The sequence below is a fragment of the Gekko japonicus genome, unplaced genomic scaffold (genome assembly GCF_001447785.1).
Source record: "Gekko japonicus isolate JY-2015 unplaced genomic scaffold, Gekko_japonicus_V1.1 scaffold16, whole genome shotgun sequence".
In the NCBI taxonomy this organism is placed as follows: domain Eukaryota; kingdom Metazoa; phylum Chordata; class Lepidosauria; order Squamata; family Gekkonidae; genus Gekko; species Gekko japonicus.
The window spans coordinates 891,245-913,847 of NW_015169777.1; the positions used below are offsets into that span (position 1 = coordinate 891,245).

Here is a 22,603-nt window from a genome sequence, read left to right on the forward strand (position 1 = left end):
AGAACACAATACATTTTCCCCAGAGATGACCCGTGGGGCCAGGTCAACAGAGTGGTCTGGGAATTATGTGCTTCCCATCCATGCATGGGCCTGATTCAGATTGTGTCAACACAATGTGGAGAAAGGGGGCTTAGCAGAAGCCATTTTCTTAACCTAAACATGTAGCCCATCAGCACACATTAAGTTTCCTCAACAGGGAAAACAGGTGTTCCTTAGTTCTACTCTAGTTGGGAAAATGGCACATAAGGAAAGACTTAGATTCCCTGTCCCTGCAATTGGCAGTTCTAATCTGAACTGTGCCCACGTGCATCTTGGAAACACAGAACATGCCTACCGACCAAACTATGAACATACTTGGGGAAAATTTATCTTGTAGCTAGATCCAAAAAAAGTGAAAGCAGGAATTATAGAGTTGGAAGGGACCTCCAGGGTCATCTACTCCAACCCCCTACACAATGCAGGAAATTCACAAATACCTTCCCCTCCACACCCCCAGTGACCCCTGCTCCATGCCCAAAAGATGGCAATAAAACCCCTTCAGGATCCCTGGGCAAACTGGCCTGGAAAAAAATTGCTTCCTCATCTCAAAGTGGTGATCAGCAGTTCCCTGGGTGTGTCAGAAAGGGCCACGAGAACTAAGCACTGGTGCAGCCCTTCCTGCCCTCCCTCTCATGATCTGCCTAAGTTCACAGAATCAGCACTGCTGAAAGATGGCCATCTAGCCTCTGTTTGAAAACCTCCAAAGAAGGAGAGCCCACTGCCTCCCAAGGAAGCCTGTTCCACTGAGGAACCACGCGAACTCTCAGGAAATTCTTCATATTCTCCTCTGATTCTCCTCTGATTTAATTTAAACTCATTGGTTCTGGTCTGATCTTCTGGGGTAACAGAAAACAACTCTGTACCATCCTCTATATGACAGCCCTTCAGGTACTTGAAGATGGTTATATCACCAGTTCCTTCAACCTTTCCTCATAGGACTTGGTCTCTAGACCCCTTCACCATCTTCGTTGCCATCCTCTGGACATGTTCCAGCTTGTCTATATCCTTCTTAAATTAATGGTGCCCAAAACTGAACACAATACTCTAAATGAGGTCTGACCAGAGCAGAGTAAAGCAACACCATCACTTTGCATGATCTGGACACTATACTTCTGTTGATACAGCCCTTTGCCTTTTAGCTACCTCATCACACTGCTGACTCATGTTCTGTGTATGGCCTACTAGGACCCCTAGATCCTTTTTGTATATACTGCTGCCAAGACAAGTCTCCCCATCGTATAATTATGCATTTGATTTTTTCTACCTAAATGCATAACTTTACATTTATCCCCACTGAAATTCATTTTTTTTGTTTTAGCCCAGTTTTCCATCCTGTATCCTAACACTGTCTTCTACCATATTTGCTACACCCCCCAACATAGTATCATCTGCAAATTTAATAAGCATTCCCTCTATACCTCACCATTAATCCACTGAACAAAGATGGTGTGGCAAGGTAGACTAATTGCATCAGGTCATCCACAAGAATGATCTTTTCGTGGGGAGGGCAGGATACAAATGCAACTAATAAATAAAATAATAAATAAATAAACATGGTAATACCAGCTTTTATGGGGAAGTTCCATATCCACTTGCTTTAGAAGCCAGAATCTAATGGTACTGCTGGGAATTCCCCATGTTGAACATTCCAGGTGGGCAAGCACAGAAAGGAGACTTCAGCTACTACCGCTCTGGCAAATTACGAAGTCCTTGTGGTCTCTAGGTATTTGCAGCAACAAGTCCAAGAAGACAGCTACAGTGACAGGCACTATGAGCTGCTTATTCAAGCTTTGTCATTCAATGACTAGCAACTTAAAGTGATGACTTACATTAATGATTTATCAATCTACATACGTAACAGCACAGAAAAAAACTACTATAATACCACCTCAAATACAGTTCATAATGTACTACTGAGTGTAGCACAACCTAGTGATACATCAGCTGGCTCATGCCAAAAGATTTTCAGGGTATAAGCTTTATGCCATTTAGTCCTTACGTGTCTCAAGCCTTTTAGAGAACTCAGCAGGAAGGCAAACACACACACACCCCAATGCCATGAACAGGGTTAAGTATTTTGCATGCCTTTCACAGCTGTATTCTTGGCTTTTTGTAGAGACCTACAAAACCTTAGTCCACTGGCTGCTACACAGAAATTTTAGATGGCAATGGTCTTCTGAACACAGACTGAGGCATGAGAGAAGACAGTCTTCTCTGAAGTCCAGCTGTGGTATGAACGCTGGCAGCAGTTTTACCAAGGGTAGTTTTGAGAATGGCACTAAGCTCCCCATTTCCACAAACTGCATGAATCAGAGTAGCAAACTCACCATAGCACTCTGCAACAACAGGAACTAGCCCACACTTCTTGGCAAAATAGGTGTGTGTGGCATCCAGTGTAACAGCATCTGCCACATTGTTCTGCAACACAACAAAGGCCTGTTTAGCAGGTTGCATGAATCAGAGTAGCAAGCGCACCATAACACTGCAGCAACAGGAACTAGTGCATATTTCTTGGCAAAATAGGCGTGTGTGGCATCCAGAGTAACAGTATCTGCCACATTGTTCTGCAAGACAACAAAGGCCTGCTTAGGGGGTTGCAGACTGTCTCCTTAAGAAAGTGAAGTTTTCCTAGGAGTACTTGAGTTTTTGCCAGAATCAAGAATGCACTGCCTCCATCAGCTGGCCTGGAACCAACCTTTCCACAGGGACCTGTCTTCCGAAGCAGTTACTCCATCTTGTCATTACAAAATCATTTCATAAATTCTCTCAGTTTATACATGAATTTGCTTGCTTGCTTCTTCCCTTCATATCCTCTTTTCCTTTTGCATCATCATGTGCATTATAGTATAAACAGTTCTGAATTCTAACCACCTTGGATGCTGTGGCAGAAAGCAATTTTAAGTAAATCAGATAAACAATGCCTACTGTTTTCAGGCCCAATTCAAGGGACACCATTCTAAGTCCATTGAAATTAATGAGATTAGAAAGGTATAACTCCACTTAGGATGGTACTGTAAAAAGCCTGTGACCAAGATGCCTTAAGGACCTCTGGTTGCTCTATGAAGCAGCCCAAGAGCTATGCACATTGTTTCAAGTCCTGGTTCACATCCCTTCATCTTTGCTGATAAGGCAGTTTGCCACAAGGAAAATGCCTTTTTGTTTGTGCCACACTGTTTGTGGAACACCGTTTGCGTAGTGCCAAGTTTGGCTAAGTCCCAGTACCAGGCCAAGACACCCTTATTCTGTCAGGCATTTTAATTATTGATTTTATTGTCTCCTTTGAGGCTTTAATTATGGTTGATTCTTTTTCTCTGGCTGATTATGCTGATATTTTTCAAACTGCTGTTTTGTGTGCAATTTTTTAGGCTGAGTGCTGTTAGAAATCAACGTAATATGGCTAAATTTGTTTATTGAGATTTTGGAAAAAAAATATTATTTTTGTCTAGTAACTGTGTCAAGTGACAAAATCACCACCACAGCATATAAATAAACAAATAAATATATATATATAAACAAACATACATACAACTACAATATGACTATCTGTATATTTTCCCCTGTGAGGCAAGTAACTATTTGGGGGCGGAGCCATTTAAATCAGGAAAATAGTATAGTGTAGGAGGAAAGAGTTAACTTCCCCTGCCCATTCCATGACCCAATCTAATGGAGAGGGGGCTACAGCTTGGCTGCTGATAAGAAAAAAAATAATTTCAGGAGTTATTATCACAGATCCCCCACTATCTTGTTCAGTTGCACTACTACTCTGCAAAATCCCTCAAAAACATTAGATATAGATGCATTAATGCTGAGAATCAAGTGGCTCCATAGACATCATCTTGACCTTTGATGACAGGGATCAGAGTTTAAATTCTATCTCAACCATTAGGCAACTGACTCATCTACAAAATGGGAATAATATCCATACAATTCAGAATGTGCCTGGATAGAGGGATAAAATGAAAAGTGTGAAGTTCTTTTGTATGTTAAATGTCCTGCATAAGTACTTAATAATCAAACCTTGTTCCTCCGTGAAAGCTTTTCAGATACCTGTATGATGAGAGACAACACCTGCAGTGTACAGACAGATTAGTTTTTCTGTTTCACTACAGCCTCTGTTCAAACAGATCTGGCTGATTTTAGAAGCACTACAAAAACATACACTACCTGTTTGACCAGAGATCACAGAAAGATTAACCAGTGCCCAATCGCTGGCTCTATTGTCTCCTTCAGTTATCTGAAAAAATGTAATAATATAATTTTTCTTGCTCCCAAGTCACTGCTGACTTATGGCGACCCCATTGGGTATACAAGGCAAGAGATGTTCAGAAGCGGTTAGCCATTTTCTGCCTCCATGTCACAACCCTGGTATTCCTTGGAGGTCTCCCATCCAAATACTAGCCAGGACTGACCCTGGTTAGCTTCTGAGATCTGACAAGATCAGGTTAGCCTGGGCTAGCCAGGTAATGTAATACAGACCCACAATTCCACTTTATAGATCATACGTGGTCACCTTGATCAGTTCAATACAGTTGATCATAGAGTCTGCTTGGACACACACCAGAGGGTCCGACTTGACATTCAGAGCCCACTCCTCACACTTCTGGAGCTCAGCACTGCTAATACAGCACCAGCGCACCAGACTGTTGGATAGGGAACTCCCTGAAGTAGTGGAAAGAAGGAAGAACAAATTGTGTCATCCATTTATTGAGCTCTGCTCTTTGAGGTTCTTCTCCATTCCCTTTCCCACAGCTCCTTGGGAAAGAGAGAACACTCACCTTCATGTCCCAAAGCCTGCAGGAGAGCAACATAATCCAAGCCAAGGACATGACTGAGTTCAGCCTCCTCTTCAACTACCTGCAAGTACTGAGTTGCATCATGGAATAGCAGGTTCTTTCCACTGAACGGTGCAGAAGTGAACAGCTCAAACCTGGCCTTTTCCTTTCCCTTCTTTCCAAATAGGTTCTAAAGACAATAAACAGATTTACTGGCTACAACTTAACACTGCTTAGCAGAGGCATGAACTGAAATGAGAGGAGCTGGCTGCTGCGTATTCAGATTTGTAGTGCCATGAAGGGAAAGACTGTTAGTGCCCAGTGGCTTCCAGAGCTGGAGAGACATCCTTGGTCACTTCCTCGGAGAAAATTAGAATATCACTGCCAGTCCCCCTCCCCCATACATGTGGAGCCAAGCATTGTCTGTAGAAGTCCCTGAGCCAGCAATCTTGCTGAGACCTATCTTTGTAATCTGTGGGATGGGGGTGGGCATTGCCCTCTGCCTAGAAGGCTCACTACCCACAGGTCAGGACCTCTGCAAGTACCCACAGAACCCCAAGAACAGAAACAGCAGCATATCAGATGGCAGATCACAAATGTGGCAGTATAAGCCCTCCCTTCCCTCAATACTATACTGGAAGACTACAAAGCTGGATAGAAAAACATGCAGTCGCCACCTGCAAACTCCTGGTACAACAACTTTTTCTGATCTGCTCTTTGCATCCTGCCTCAAGCTATCTTGATGGACATTTCCACTACTGCTTCAGCAACTTCGACTTGGATTCTGCTCCTGGCCCTTTTGGACAACTATTTTGCCTTGCCAGTAGATGGGGAAATTTAGCCATACATTCACATACACATGAACCTGCCCTACTAAATTGCATCTAAATTAGTATTATGCTGGCAGCAGCTTCCCAGGGCCCTTAGGCAGAGATCTTTCACATCACTTGGTACCTGATCCTTTAAGCAGGCGTTGTACTTGCAGGCAAAGCAGGTGTTTATCAGTGAGCTATGGGCCTACATGTACATAAGGGATAGATGATTTAGTAGCTGAAAACTAGGCAACCTAGCTCAGGCAGTTCAGCTTACTGCCCAAGCTGTTGCTCTCCAGGAACCTTTTTTCAATAGGGACAATAGCCTTAGGGTTCATACAGGGAGATTATGTTGTCGAAGGCTTTCACGGCCAGAGTTCATTAGCTGTTGTAGATTTTCTTGGCAATGCCAAGACCACGACCATACAACCCGGAAAATCTACAACAGCGAAACAATACATTGTTAGCTTCAAGTCCACTAGCACCTTAGAGACCAACAAGGTTTTTGAGGTATAAGATTTTAAGAGTCAATGCTCCCTTCATCAGATATCTGACAAAAGGAATATTGACTCTTGAAAACGTATACCTCAAAATCCTTGTTGGTCTCTAAGGTGGTACGGAACTCAAATGTAGCTGTTCTATTGCAGAACACCACAGCTACCCTCAGAAACAATACACTGTGTTTGAGTATTTGAGATGATCACTGGAAGTCTTTTACTTCCAAAGTTGTAACAAAGTTGGCTAGAAAAATCATAAATGTTAAGGAACCACTGTTGGAATGTGATGCTGCTACAGAATCAACCTCTAGGGGTAAGTATGGAGTCTGCATACATTTCTGGAGTGTTTTGTTGTTGTTGTTGTTGTTGTTAAAAGTGCCTAGATGAGGAAGGCATCGAGACTCCACAGTATCGCACCAAAAAAATTCAGGTGTAAGAATTCATCCCCAAAATAGGGAAACAATAAGCCTCCCTGATAACACAGGGCAGGGGTCGTTTCGTAGAAAAAGAGCAAGGGGGACTCATTAGCATAACTCATTAGCATATGCCACACCCCCTGACATCATCAGAAGTGTGTCTTAAGGCCACACCCACCACTCAGTTAGTCTTAGTCTTAAAGGTTAAAGGTGCTATTTGAACTCTTGGACTATTTTGCAGCAACAGACTAACACAGCTACCTCGGGGAAGCTCCTGGATGGGACTGGGAGTCCTTGCGGAGGCCACGTGGAGTGGCCTCGGCCAGGCAGAGGGGGAGGACGCCACCTTACCCTCCTGCTTCTTCCTCCTTCTGCAACAGAATGAGGCTGGAAGCAGGGGGCTGCCAGAAGAAGGGGCGGGGCTTTGTTGTGTGCCCCGCCCCCCTGCACCTCACCCGGGGGAACTGCGATCCCCCGCGTTCCCCCCCGAAATGACCTCTGACACAGGGGACATCTGTCCTCAATGGGAGAGATGCATCATGCCCCTGTCAGAATAGCAGTTGCCTCATGTAAAGTTGGAATGCTTTCTCAAAATGTGCCTGCATGTGTCAGAGGCGGGGGAGGGGGTGACACTTTCTAGCCTTGAAAGGAGAAGCTGGCTGAAATGACTCGGCATTCCAGGATTAGAAGAGGAAGCCCCCTTGGTCTGGGAGAAATGTCTCCACATCTGGCTCCTCACCTGCCATTTAACTCTCCTCCCTTTCCAGCTCAGCCTCTTCAAAGATAATACCAATGCTAGTGGGACCTCTTAGGTTTCGGTTACGTGTGGCATTAAAATAATTTCCTCTTCTGAGGAAACCTGCCATACCTGATGACAAGTGGAAGGCATATCCTTTTTTGTGTGCCAAGTTTACCCTTGGCTTTTAGGGAATTACCATGAGTAATCAGAATGGCAGCTCACCACAGAGAGTGCCTTTTCCCCTCAAAATAAATCTTTACCAAATACTTTAAGTCAAAAAATAGTACTTGGGGTGAAGAGAACCCCCAATCTGTAATGAAGGTGTCAGAGGTAGATTCACAGTTGAGTTCTGCTAGACTGAGGGAAACTGCCTATCTGAATTGAATTAGGAGAGTGAACTAGTACAGATGTTATCACCAATTTCCTTATAATTACTATAATTAACAAGCAAGTGCGGCACTGGATAACCATATTATCCACATATTTTTAGTAATTAATTCCTTAAAGATTTTTACATTTTGGGTGGTGGTTATACCATAGCCTCAGTGTTTGTCTGTCCTATGCCTAAGGACATATGATTGCAGAGAAACATCTATTTTAGTATCTATTTTAAATATTAGATTGCCATATTACCACTGTGTTGCTTTCTGTAGGTTTAATTTTACATTGTTTTCTAATTTTGTGATTCAGCTTTATTATATTTATTCTATGTACTATTTTATAATACACTTGTAATGACTGTACTTTAATTTTTCCATTGTTCTTTTAGTTATGTAATTTGCCTTGAGTCTTAGTGAGAAAGGCAGACTAAAAATGAAGTAAATAAAATAATTTATAAGTCATATTAACAGTGACTTGGTTTGCCAGGTGACATATCCTAGAGCATTTTGGAGATGGTTGCAATGTTATAATTCTCTCCTTACCCAAATCCTCCACATCGTATCCATACTAGACAAGGCCCAACTCAGAGAAAAAGAGTGGGAGTTCTGATGCTGAGTGCTCCACAGTGACAGAGCAGGCAGGATGACAACCTGGAGAGGCTTATACCTACAGCAGTGTATATACAGCAGTGCAGTTGGAATAACAAGCCGTGACAGCTGAAGCAGAAGGGAGTAGCAACCCACATAGTATCCTCCACCAGTGGAGAAGTGGGAGGTCATGGGCTGTGTGTGGAAGTGATGCAAGTCACTTGGCTTTCTCTGCCTCCTCTTTTTTTATATTGTGCAGCATCATACAGGTCCCTGTTTTTAAAGTCTTACTCCTAACAATCCTTAATTAGCTTGAAGACGTCTTTTAAAAATTATGTGCCATGACTCACTTTCTTGCAATACTGAGAACTACATTTTTTCTTATTAACACCTGTTACTTCAGCACCTCTTTCGTAAACATTTAGCTCATGGCAAGAGCATATTAGTTACACAAAGAAGTAGAGACAGCATTTCCTTAAGAGGCAAAGAAGTTGACTGGAAGTAGGTTTGACTGCAGCAACAATGAAATGTATGCAATGGAAGTGACAAAGGAAGGAGAACACGGATGGATTATGGAATCCTAGAAGGTGTGCTAATTCACTGTACCTTCAGAGAACAAGTTTTGCTGTTCCTTTTTTCTAAAACCTAGTAAACCTCTATAAAACATGCAAATACTAATAACACAGGGAAAATGCTCAGCTAATCTTGCAAAGCCAAAGAATCTAAGGAACAGGACAATCATTCGCATTGGATGCCAATTTTCTTATAGCAGATACATTTAGGCCTACATCTGAACAAAGACTAAACTATTCCTAGACTAGCCCACTTTGCTATCTCAGTGAAAAAAATATTACACTTTACACACACATATAACTACTAGATCAGTAAAGAAATTAGAATAGATTCAGGTGGAGTAGTCATGTTGGTCTGATGCAGTAGAACAAAGTTTGAGTCCAGTGGCACCTTTAAGACCACAAAGTTTTATTCATGGTATAAGCTTTCGTGTGCAAGCACACCGAGGAAGTATGCTTGCACATGAAAGCTTATACTGTGAATAAAACTTTGTTGGTCTTAAAGGCGCCACTGGACTCAGAGATTAGAACTCTTTCCGTAAAAAGGTGGGTTTTTTCCCAAGTCTCCACGGATGCGCACAAGCACCCAACGGAGCATGCGCACATTTCAGTTTTTAAAAAACCCCACAACCCCGTTTGCCGCACTGCTCCGCTTTTTTGCCGCGTCGTGTGATCGGCACCTCCCCCCTAACCACGGGAGCTCGACGGGACCTCAACCCAACGCCTGATCGTGCAGTTGCGCGTTAGTTTGCTCCGGGGCAAACAGCCACACCTCCCCCTCCCCCGCATTTTCCTGCCCGTGTGACTGAGGCCTTATCTGTGCATTATGGGAATTCAGACTTAGGTACGAACCCAAGAATTCTGCTCATTCCTGTGTGTCAGTGTTTGCAGACACTCAATGTACTGCTCAAAAAGTACCTGGATCAAAGTAAGAAATTTCTTGGTGATCTTCTGGAAATTATAGCGAGTAACAATGGCATGTCCTGGCCCATGGCCCAAGTTGCAGGTGGCATAGGCATTCAAAGATGCTGTGGACCCATCAGGACACAGAAGTTCATATTCTTGTTCTGACTCTTAGAAAATAGAAAGAAAATACTGGCACTCAGAGAAACTGGAGTGAGAGTCACTGGCTTAGCAAATAGGCCACAACAGAAAAGACTGGTTGAGGCAATGGGCACCCACATATGGCCTCCCTAAGGTTGCTGTCACCCGTTCACCTATTGACCATTGACAACTGGCCTTAATAGTACTGCACCATCAGGCCAGAATTTTTATAACCAGCTGATGTTTTGTTTTAAACTGTACCTATCGTTTTAATGTTTATATACTATTTTAAATTGTAATTGCTTACATTGTGTTTTAAATTGTATTTATTTAATTATGTTACCTGCCCTGAGTTCATTTGCGGGATGGGTGGGATATAAATATGAATAATAAATAAATAAATAAGGTTTTTCCATTGCTGTTGCTCATATTGCCACCAACAGAAGACCACTGAGGAATGATGTTCAGCAGTCTGCTAAGATAGGCAACTTGCCTGTTTGTTCTGGGCATTGGGAAGGGGCACCACTCTACCTTTTTCAGCTCCTCAAGAAAGAAGTGAGGATATTGCTAAGCAAAGGCTTCTTTACCCACCTTGACTTGCAGGTCACAGCTCAATTGTTTTCAGGTATCTTTGTGGGTAGGACAGCCAAAACCAGTGTTCTCTCTAAGCTGAGTTAATATGAGCTAGCTCACATTTTTTTAGCCTCCAGCTCACACATTTTTGTCTTAGCTCAGGAAGGATGGCTCCAGAGCAAACTAATTTATGCAGTAGCCAAATCGCTCGCTCACAACTTTAATGCCGGTAGCTAACAAGGTAGAATTTTTGCTCACAAGATGCCACAGCTTAGAGGGAGCATTGGACCAAATTTGCTGATCTAATACTTAGGGGACTGCTTCACTATCTTATCAGGAATGGACTACCCATATTTGTTCACTATGAAAAAGTCACTGACAGTGGGCTTTTCAGTTTACCTGTCGCATTCCTCATTGTTAGGTGATCCAGGAAAGCAACATCTGCTATCCCACTCTTCAAACATCTGCACACAGATTTAAAAAGTATTAGCATAAAGAGCATCTCTTCTTCCCCTCTATTATCATCAAATTGCAGTGCAAGAGCAAGTTCAAGGCCACCTGAAGGCTCCCTCTGAAGCATAGAAGGGCTCATCACCACTGGACTCACAAAAGTGGTTCTTCTCCCGGATGTAAGACTTCTGACCTTGGCAAAGAATGCATAGCTGAGGGGTGGTAATTCCGATGCCGGGGATGCAGCTGGCATTGAAATAACCACTGATCGCTGAAGAAATAAGAGGATAAACAAATACAAAAGGACACAGTGTAATAAAGCAAGATAAAATGCTAATAAACACCACGAGTGATATACACATATTAATTCCATTTCCATTTTTCATTTATTAGCTTCATTGACCCGAGGTCTTAAGCCAGACATGCAAACAGATACACTTATATTAATGATTAACTCTTAGTATGGGCACTTTTACCCATGAGCACTATGTTGTCATTTTCTTTCTGTGTGTAAAGTGCTATCAAGTTGCAACAGGCATATGGCAACCCCAGCAAGGGACCTTCAAGGCAAGTGAGAAGCAAAGTTGGTTTGTCATTGCCTGCCTCTGCAGAGTCTTCCTTGGTGTTCTCCTTTCCAAGTACCAACCCTGCTTAACTTCTGAGAGCTAATGAGATTGGGCTCCTTCCCACTGTCATTTTATGTGGCATGAAAAAAACAAACAGGGTAAACAGACCATGAAATGCCAGAAATACAGAATGAAATGTAATTATACAAAATTCAGATGGGAATCAAGAAAAATGTAGAGACTGTTGACTAGTTATGCTAAACTAGTTAACACCTGGAATGGGTGCGGAGTCTCAGTGTAGTTTCATAGACCGTAAAACCGCCAAGGTGCTACAACTCCTGTTTATTTCTGAAATTCTTGAACTACTTAGCAACACACTTATCTGAACTCTTTAAAAATGCCTGCCTCATGTGTGGAGTTATAAATTTGTAGGACTGTCATATCAATAACAGATTCTTACAGTAAAATATGTATGTTTATGAGAGAGACCGCCTTGTTTCTGCCAAATATAATAAAAGATAATGGGCATGATCTCATAAAAGTTAAGGACTTTTGTGTCTTGTTGTTTCTAATGGTATTTACTTCAATCTTCCTTGCTCAAGCCTGTAGAATTTAAAAATGCTTCACTGGGGCTGGATTGTACCCATTAGGACAAGGAGCTTTTAATGTGGTACCTGGATGCTATGCATGTTTCTCTTTTCCTTGAGTTTCAATAGGCAAAACCATGATCCTGGGGATATCGGATCTCTCACTGCTCACTTACCATGGGTTAGGGGCTGATTTTCATCCCACATCAGGTACTTTTTAGCTAGAAGAAAGCCAAAAGGGATATTCCAACCTGAAGTCCACCTGGCTCCATTGTGGCAACTACGGGTACCTTTTAGCTTTTGGATATTCAGTTCTCCTCGTCTGGCAACAGCTACAGCAAACATGCAGGTACCTAGAGATGTGACAAGTGGAGATGCAGGAACTGCCATAATAAATACTGGTAAGAGCTTCTCTGTGTGAATAGAACAGGTTGAGAAGGCAAAGAAAAAAACGGAGGTTGCACTTACCTGTAACCATTGTTCATCGAGTGGTCTTCTGTGCAGGCACACATGGGACTGTGCTTATGCAGGCCAACCACCAGGAGGAGCTAGCGAGCTCTAAAACGTCTCTTAATTCCCCAAGAGTGCTAGTCTTCCCATAGCAACAGTGGCACTTCCCGCCCAAAAGTCACGTGGTATGGGAGGAGCTAGCACTCTCCCCTCAGTCCTCCTCCAGCCACCACAAGGGCGTAGAGACACCCACAGCGGGGAAGGAGGGAGGGATGTGTGCCTGCACAGAAGACCACTCAATGAAGAACGGTTACAGGTAAGTGCAACCTCCGTTTTCATCAGCGTGGCTTCTGTGCAGTCCCACATTGGAGATTAGCAAGCGTACTTACTGAGGAGGAGGGCGTGGGATGTCTCAATGGAAGATTGACTGCAACACCACTTTTCCCACAGATGCCTCCTTACTGAAATCAGTGGCACAATCGGATGACCATTCTTCCTGTATTCTTTGTTTGGGAGAAAGCCATAACACGGCATTGTGTAAGGCTTGTAAGGCCTTAACCCCAAGGGCCCTGGGAGGCAGAGTGGCGCGCCTCAAAGCTCGTAGGTCAGTGGGATTTTAGCACCACAGTCCTTACATTTCTTGAAGAGAGCCATAGAGAAGACAGACCTGAGGCAAGTGACAGAAAAATCTCCTCAGGCCCCAGTTCAGCTCGCTGATACACATCCTCACTTTGTGGCGGCAAAAAGAGAACTGAGGGGAGAGTGCTACACTGATGAACATATTATTATGATTCAAAACTTTCTTAATATTTTTATACCAAAGGTATAAAGAAAGCAAAATACTTCTTTATTCAACAGATATTCATTTGATTCCTCTGTAGCAGGAATCATAATAGCAACACTGAGATTAAATAATTTGCCTGGGGAACTACAGTGACTCGAGGCTCAGCCATATAGGAAGCCTAGTATTTCACTCTGTCATTGGCTTTTCCTGGGAATAAGATCTGCTGTAAACGTCTTCTTTAATGCTAACTGTTCCTCTACAAACTTTCATCTTAAGGATAACATTTCAGAGTGAGGAGGTTAACATAAGAACATAAGAACCAATGTTGGATCAGGCCAATGGCCCATCCAGTCCAACATACTATCACACAGTGGCCCAAAATACCAGGTGCCATCAGGAGGTCCACCAGTGGGGCCAGGACACTAGAAGCCCTCTCACTGTCCCCCCCCCCCGGCACCAAGAATACAGAGCATCACTTGCCCAAACCAAGAGTTCCTATCTATACCTTGTGGCTAATAGCCACTGATAGACCTCTGCTCCATATGTTTATCCAGTTCCCTCTTGTATTCCCTCTTATCCAATTCCGTCCATGCTTGTAGCTGCCACCACCTCCTGTGGCACTGAATTCCATGTGTCAATCACTCTTTGGGTGAAGAAGTATTTCCTTTTATCCATAAGAGGTTCATGGTGATAGAAGCAAAGGCATATTACATAACAATCTTCCCTCAATGTATGCTGGTGTTATTGTACTTCAGAACTTCATAGCATTAAGAGTGCTGCCCTCACAGCTTTTAAGGCTAACATTACTGCTCAACTATTATATGCAGCTCCAGTTTGGATTGAAACAGTTAATGAAGATTTGGATAACCCACTGCTGAAAATTTCACGATCGATTTCTGGAGTCTCCAAATGTATGTCGTGAGTCACATTGCGGGCCAAATTCAGCCTGAAATCCCCAAACTTGGATCAGAGCTCTCAAATGGAAGCTCAAAACTGAAAGAGCTACTCCCTCTAAGGATCTGCTGTATCTGGTAAGACAGGATAAAGCTTATACTGCCTCTGGGACAAATAGTTGGACACCAAACTACATTATGTCAGTGGATTCTTTATGTATCCATTGTCCTGAAAAGATGTATTATGCTGACAGCACCCATGTGATAATGATAACTGACCTTCCACATAGACTTCCTTTGCCACCACAGTCAGGCCATAAAGCTTTACAGCAGAATAAACATCTCCAGCATCCAAAGAGGCAGCATCTGCTTTATTCACCTTATTTTTAAAAAAATGGGGGAAAGAAGAAAGCTATTTAAAACAGTACTAGCATATCTTCAAGTCAAGTTGTTCTAGCTTGACAGGCTCTCCTGATCAATGTCTGAAATTCCTGGCTAACATTCTACTTCTGATCACAGCAGATTTTAATGAGGTTAGGAGGGAGGCCTGACTAACATGTATTAGCACTTTATGGGCTATAATCTGTTGTGTATGAAGTGTGAAACTGTTTGCAGTAATGTTTGTCTTCCCCAAAACAGAACCACATCCTCCTGTAACAGTTATTTTGTACACACAGTTATTCAAATAATGTTTGAATGTTTACTGTTTGCATTCATCCATACCCTGGCATTAATTCCAATGTGTTGGCTGCTGCTGCTATTTCTGCTTTAGTTTGTCCATCATAACTAAAATCAACATTGTAAATAGCTTGAAAAAAGCAGCCTTCTTCCTATGCAATAAAGCATAAGAAATCTATTTATTTTATTTAATTAATTAAAAATATTTATTAGCTGCGTTTCTTCCTTATGGACCAAGGAAGCTTACAATATTAATAAAACACATAAAAATAAAACATATGAAATAGATCACATACAAACATAAAACCAAGACATTCAACAGCAGCACAGGCCTGTGCTACTTTTCAAAGCTACAAGGCTTCCAAGTACTCCACAGGAGGAGACATTGGCCCTTTTCACATTACAGTTCTAAATTGGATGTTATTAGTTGTTGGCCCAATTTCGAGTAAAGCGATACAGGGGCAGGGATTTCATATAGCAAATGTCCTTCCATTAATGAGCTGTCTCTGAACTGCCATGGTCATTTCAAACAGTACTACTTCTTCCCTGTGCGATCTTTCTTGGACTTTTTAAAAAAGTTCTAAGATGAGCAATATAGCGCTAAATCTCTATAGCACTTCTGTGCTATAGCAGCCCCATTGAGATGTGTCAATGGAATCAGTGCATCTCAATGGTGCCGCTATAACACTGAAGTGCTATAGAGGTTTAGCACTATAATGCTCACCTTAGAACATTTTTTAAAAGTCAGAGGAAGATCGCGTGGCAAAGAAGGATGGGGAAAAAGCGGCATTGTAGGAAGTGCTGTGGACATTTTAAACAGCACACCACAGTGATTCAGAAGCACAATGAGGGGTTGAAAATGGGAAAAAGCAGTTTTCCTCTAAAGTGGCTCAACCACAATTTGCTAACCCAATGCAAGCGGGTTTGTATGAACAGGTAAATAAATTCTGCTAGCAGCCAGTTACTAAAACAGGTCTGTCTGAAATGACAGGGTGGGAAAAAAACATTTGCAACCAGTTACTAAAACAGAATACAAGGCCATTTGAAAAGGATCACTGAGTCGCCACCTTTTAATTGGGCAGTTTATGGGCCCTCTGAATATTAACTGTGAAACATGTAATATGTAAAGGGACTTACTGCGATCTCAATGTAATTATGAATATTTAGTCACACCTTTTTAATTTTAGTTATTAAAGAGGATCCTGGGAGAAAAGCCTAATGATACACTTTTAGAGAACAATCCTGCATGGGTTTGCCTGAGAAGGTCAGGAAGGGTACCGTTCTCCTGGCTTTCCACATGCTGCAAAACGGAATTATTCAAGAGTGCTTTTTCTACACAGGCAACAGGGTAGCACTGTACAAAATGATTCACAAAGTTATTTGAATTATTAGGGGCTGTGGTCTATACTACTGTGTATAGTTTGCTGTAAATTGGATCCTACTATGTAATTTTTCATAATTTAATGTGCCATGTTAACACTTATGCTTTACTTCAGTTGTGTTTTTTGGATTTCTGTTTGGTTCTACAACCCAAATCCTATTTAATTGTTTACTGACTGTCCCATCCTGTTGATTGTATTGAGTCACTTTGTGTAATCCACCTTGAACCCCAGTGAGAAAGGCAGATTATAAATAATGTAAACAAAAAAAATAAGTCCCATTTTATTCAATGGGGCTTATTCACAGGAAAGTGCTTTTTAGGATTACAGCCTTAGTGTTCTACATGGCAACTTCTGTTTTAAAAACAGCTGGACAAATACACAGTACCCTGCTCTTGCCTTCAAGTACATTTTTCTTTTCAAACTAATATTTTAACCTGAGGGCACGGCTACTTTAAGCTTGTTTTAAGGAAGCAGGCAATTCTTTCTTTGCAAACAAAAAAGAAAAATACAACATTATTGTACAGCTCCTGGTTTAATTCAATGGAAGCTGTGCAAGAACACTTTCCGGTGGCTTGTGCCCTGTGGCTAGGATTCATCCCCTCTTTGCCACGTTAATGAGGACCAAAAACTGCTGCCTGATGTAGCTACCTCACACAGCTTCTGAAAGGAGGACCTCATCTTGGTGTGGGGAAAATACGTAGTAGAATGTGCAAGGAGGACAGAGTTTGAACGATTGGCCTGGTAGGCCTACTGTAGCAGTAATCCATCTACAAAGGTGTTGATGGGTAAAAGACCCACAAAGACACCTTGCCCTAAACCCAAAAATGAGGTGGGAGGCAAGTCTCGGTCCAAGGCAATGCCGTGTAGAATTTTATTGCAATAAAAGGAACAGTCCCCTGTAATCAAGCAACTGGACTGGTCAACTTCCCCTTTGTACTGTCCTTCTTTATAGGCATGTTCAGTAGCGTGTAGCAAATACATGGGTTAAAATTTGTTGCATTGCAGCATGTTCTACTACAGCTGCACAAGTTACAAGTTGCATAAGTAAGCTGCTGAACCTTTCCCTCTATCTTGTCTTCTCTCTCCATCCCCATATATGCTGTTACACCCATGTCTCTTCTTCTTTTCCTGTATGTCTAAGCCTAACAGTTTTCTCCTAGCTAGCTAACCACAAGCGTACTCTTCAAATCAAAATTCACCTTTTCTTTAAAGCCTTTAACACAAGCAGATCACTTTAGCAATCATAATACTTGAATTCCCCCAAAGAATAATTTCCCTGCTGAAATGTATGCTCTACGAAAGGTTAGGCTTTGTGAAGGGGATAAACTCTTTAACATTTTCCAAGAAATTACCCTTATCTTTTCAATGCAGTCGTGGGTGTTATGAGCTCTGATGCAGGAAACTCTGCCAAAGGAACTGATTGTGGCAGGAGGCAACACATTCAGAAGCACTTTGGAAAGCTCTGCACACTTCCTCTGCTCCAGGTCAGAAAGGGTGCACCATCGGAATTTCTTCCCTGCAAGAACAGAGGACAGCACTTAGTGTAAGCTGGTGAAGAAACTTCAAGTAGCTGGTAGATGAGCAGAGAAGGGAAAAAACAGGACTTTCCAGATGATCAGCAAATGTGTCTCCCGAACACATGTAGCAAGCTACTGCAAATTCTCATTAAACATTGACTGTGTCTGAATCATAACTCCTTGAGAAATCAGTATCCCTCACTGGACACTCCTCTGGTGCCATCTGTGTTTGTCTTCAGATCAAAATTCACCTTTTCTGTAAAGCCTTTAACACAAGCCTTCTTGTCTTTGCTCTCAGCTGAAGTACTGGTCCAAGTACATGTAACAACCTTTGCTCCTATCCCGCCACTGGGACTCTTGATTCTTTCATTCCTTCCCTCTGTCTCTTGCTAATTTGGCATTGTCTCCCTCTATTTTTCTCCTGAATACTTGGAAATGTAGTTTATAAACTTTCTGGGGCAGGGATGTGGCAAAGCACAACAAAGTAAAATGAGAGTTTCAATGCTGAGGAAGGGATAACCTCGAACTAGTTAATGTAGCATTGTTTTAAACATTAGAAAGCAGTCAGAAGGTTCATGGAGTGGTGGAGCATTGCTGAGGGGAGAGTGGATATGCTTGCTTATGTTCTCTTCTTAATAAATAGCACAATTAATAGGTTGCATAATCTATTCAGCATTATGGGCCAGCTTTTCTCTCCCTCAGTACCCTCCTTACCTGTAGATAGAAGAGAAACAGTGGTCAGAATAAGGATGGTGGCCGTCATTGCTGTCATGTTTGCTGATGTGCAACGTAAAGCTGCCTCTTCTCTATGTCGAAACCGTCCCCTTGCCTCATATCAGGATTCCAGAACAATGAGTGAACCTATGGGAAGAAAACAAGAGCCTAGGCACTGCCCCCTAATACATGAAGAACAGACAGAAAAAGCATGGTGAGAGTTTAGCTGCAAGAAATAACTGAAAGAAAAAGATGGGCGGGGTAAGGGGCCCCATTCCTGGTCACAGATGGAAAACATTATGAATGTTGTGTCACATACAGGCCTTGGCGGAATACTTGGACAGTCTGTTTACAACAGGGACATAACTGAACAGGAGTCAACCCTTTTTAAATTCCTTTTCCACATGGGTTATCTGTTTAGGACAGATGTTTGTGGAGCTTCAAAACATCTGTGTTCTCTGTGAAACCTCACTAGATTGGATTCTATACCTTCCTTACTTGCAGAGCAATTTGCATAGACTCCTATTATTATCTGAATTTCATGTTAACCTAAAAAAAGATGGAATAGAGTTGACACAAGGCATCTGACTGCTTGAGGTGGAAAGTATATATCCCATCTCGTTTAAAAATAAACCATATAACTGATAGCTGTGGCCTCTTCGTTAACAACTGACTGATATCTGAGACAGAACACCTCTCCCAAGCAAGTGTGAGTCCTCCTTAGGGTTGATCCTACTATGACATTGTCGACAGGATTCCGGGTGCTATTAGGCCAACCACATGCCTCCTATACCCATGTCCTTCGTGGCTGGTGAAGGCCGGCAGTGAAGATATATGGGGCCCCATTGTAGACAATTGTTACTGTCTCTGGATTCAGGGATCTACCCAGAGGAATTGAAAGAGGTTGTGGTTGTTCTGCTCTTGAAAAAGCGAACTCTGAATCCTACCAATGCAGCCAATTACCACCCAGTCTCGAATCTTTTGTTTCTAGGTAAGGTAATTGAAAGAGTGGTTGCTGAGCAGCTCCAGAGTTTCCTGGATGAAACAACTGTGATGGATCCATTCCCGTCTGGTTTCTGCTCTGGCCATGGGACAGAGACAGCATTGGTCACCCTCACAGATGACCTTCATAGGCATCTGGATCGCGGTGGGTCGGCGCTGCTGATATTATTAGGTGAAGAGTTTGGGGGTGTTCCTTGATGCCTCCCTCTCCATGGAGACCCAGGTCTACCTTTTTCTATCTGAGACAGATCAGGCAGTTAGCCCCATATCTCACTCCCCGAGACCTAGCTACAGTGACCCATGCAATGGTCACTTCCTGACTGGATTACTGTAACACTCTCTACGTGGGGCTGCCCTTGACTCTGCTCGGGAAGTTGCAGCTAGTGCAGAATGCGGCAGCATGGGTGTTGATGGCGACGCCTGTGTGGGCTTTATCCACCCGGTGCTGTGTGAACTGCACTGGCTGCCTATTGAATTCCAGACCCAAGGTGCTGTTGCTTACCTTTAAAGCCCTATATGGCCGGGGGCCAGCATACCTATGAGATTGCCTCTCCCCATATGAGCCCCAAAGGGCACTGAGGTCTACAAAGCAACATCTCTTGGTGGTCCCTGACCCCAGGGACGTCTGATTAGCCTCGACCGATTAGCCCCAACCTGGTGGAATGAGCTCCCCTATGAGATCAGGGCTCTGCATGACTTATTGCAGTTCTGCAGGGCCTGCAAGATGGAGCTCTTCCATTGGGCATTTGGTTGAGGCAGTGGACATCCCCCTCCCAGCTTCTGGCCAATCACCCACCAGTGGCTTGAATCTTAGGCACTGGATTTGATCTAACATCTGATCTCTCCGCTTTTACATGGTATTTTATGATACTATTCTGTGCAAATTGTTATTTTAAAATTGTTTTAATTGTATTATTTTAATTGTTGTACACCACTCTCCTCGGAGCTGCGGTGGCTCAAGTGGTTAAGACGCTGAACTGCAGGCTGTGGAAGGTCGGTAGTTCAGCAGTTCAAGACCCGGGTGCCGCAAGACGGGGTGAGCTCCTGTCTCTAGTTCCAGCTCCTGCCAACCTAGCAGTTCGAAAGCAAGAAATTGCAAGTAGATAAATAGGTACCACTTCGGTGGGAAGGTAACAGCGTTCCGTGCACCTTGGTGTTTAGTCATGCCGGCCACATGACCATGGAAATGTCTTCGGACAGCGCTGGCTCTTCGGCTTTGAAACGGAGATGAGCACCGCAACCCTAGAGTCGGATTCGACTGGCTTTCGAGCAAGGGAACCTTTACCTTTACCTTACACCACCCTGAGCCTGTCTGGGGAGGGCGATATATAAATCAAATCAATCAATTAATATAATGGAGACCCAGATAGCCAATGTTGTCCGGCAGGCATTTTTCCAATTGTGTCAAGTCAGACAACTAGCCTCCTATCTGTTTCGCCCTGACCTTGTCACAGTAATCCATGCAATGGGCACCTCCAGGCTGAATTACTGTAATTCACTTTATGTAGGGCTACCCTTGAAACTGAGTTGGAAGCTCCAACTGGTACAAAATGCGGCAGCATGGGTCCTTATGGGGACCCAATGGAGGGCACATATACATCCAGTGCTGCATGAACTGCACTGGTTGCCAGTGGAGCACCGGATCAGATTCAAGGTTTTGGTGCTTACCTTCAAAATTCTTTCCAGTCAGGGATGTATGTACCTTCGGGACCGCCTCTCCCAGTATGTCCCCCTAATTACGTTGCCAAGTGCATCTTCGCCGGGAGCGGGGGGGGGGGCTCCCGGCTGGTGTCTTGTGTGTGCGCGCGCCGTACGCACATCACTCGGAAGTGACGGGAGGACGCCAGGCACGCTGGGGGCGGGGCCACGGCCATATAAGGGAAAACCATAGAGTTTTCCCTTGTATGGCCGTGGCCCCACCCCCAGCGTGCCCATGTCACTTCCTGGTGACGTGCATGAGGGGGTGGGGTTCCCCCCGGGGCCCGATTCCGCGTCAGCGGAAATCAGACCTCCAAAGCGGGGGTTTACCCGCCCCCACTTGGCAGCCCTACCACCGAAAGGCATTAAGATAAGTGGATAAGAACCTTCTGGTGGTCCCTGGCCCAAAAGAAAACTGGCTGGCCTTGGCCAGGGCCTTCTCCGCCCTGGCCCCAGCCTGGTGAAACTCTCTGCCGAGTGACATCTGTGCCCTGTCTGATCTATTAAAGTTTTGCAGGGCATGTAAGGCAGAGATGTTCCACCAGGCCTTTGGTTGAGTCCAGTAACAGTTCCTTACATCTGCCTGGCACCCCCCCCCCCATTACTGAATGCTAGCACTGCCATCTTGTTTTTAAAACATTTAAATGTTTTGAATGTTTTAAATATTGGGTTTTTATGGTTTTATTTTACACTGTATTGAACCAAATCATTATGAACTGCCCTGAGCCCTGTGCAAGCAGGGAAGGGCAGTCAAAAATCTAATTAAACAAACAAGACATTGGGTAGGGCTTACTCAGCATCCTGTGTTCAATCTGCCAAGTAATCAAAGGGGAAAACATATAACTTCAGTGAACAAAAAGCATACCTACAACATAGTTAAGCTTCTACCACAACAAATCTGTTAGTCTTTAAGATACCATAAGATTGTCATTTTGGCCACAGCAAACTAGCACAGCTACCCCCCTGGAATTTAAAGTAAGTTTGTTTTATTTCAAACCCCATTGAGATGTGATTGCCTTTCCTTCTTCACACCTGCTTCCACACCTTAGAAGTCCTTGAGAAGCAAGTTTACCCAGATAGCTCTCTACTAATTAAGCAGATTGTGATCACCAACCAACAGTTACAAAACTTTATAATCAAAAAACAGGGTGGGTGAAAAGTATGCAAACGGAGAGTGATTTCAGCAAAGCGTACTTTATTCTATCCAGAACAAGACAACTTTGGCCGGCTCGCAGGTCGGCTTATATCCCCCGAGAAACCACCACCCAAAACACACCCCTACTTCCCTATAGGTTATTTACAGTGGCTGAGAGTCCCATAGGCTCTCGGCCGGGAACCTAGCCCCCTGATTGGAGTGGCCTAGGATCCGCATAGTCCATTGTTTCTTAGAGCAAAGCTCGATGTTTGTCTCTGGACTTGTCTGGACTGGATACATTACAGTGGGGAACTG

General features: G+C 43.4%; 1 protein-coding gene across 1 annotated transcript in view; it reads right to left on the reverse strand.

Annotated features, from left to right (window-relative positions):
* Positions 1-18,674, reverse strand: part of LOC107115078 (melanotransferrin-like) — a 27,994-nt gene extending 9,320 nt beyond the window's left edge. Inside the window, exons 1-12 of the mRNA XM_015416678.1 lie at positions 18,454-18,674; positions 17,575-17,738; positions 14,442-14,541; positions 12,212-12,388; positions 10,991-11,153; positions 10,832-10,896; positions 9,734-9,888; positions 4,815-5,001; positions 4,550-4,698; positions 2,367-2,457; positions 1,463-1,563; positions 355-376 (exon numbers count right to left, since the gene is read on the reverse strand). Of these exons, the coding sequence (XP_015272164.1) occupies positions 355-376; positions 1,463-1,563; positions 2,367-2,457; positions 4,550-4,698; positions 4,815-5,001; positions 9,734-9,888; positions 10,832-10,896; positions 10,991-11,153; positions 12,212-12,388; positions 14,442-14,541; positions 17,575-17,738; positions 18,454-18,511 (1,432 nt within the window). The 5' untranslated portion in view covers positions 18,512-18,674. The remainder of the gene's footprint in view (positions 1-354; positions 377-1,462; positions 1,564-2,366; positions 2,458-4,549; positions 4,699-4,814; positions 5,002-9,733; positions 9,889-10,831; positions 10,897-10,990; positions 11,154-12,211; positions 12,389-14,441; positions 14,542-17,574; positions 17,739-18,453) is intronic.
* Positions 18,675-22,603: the final 3,929 nt, after the last annotated feature.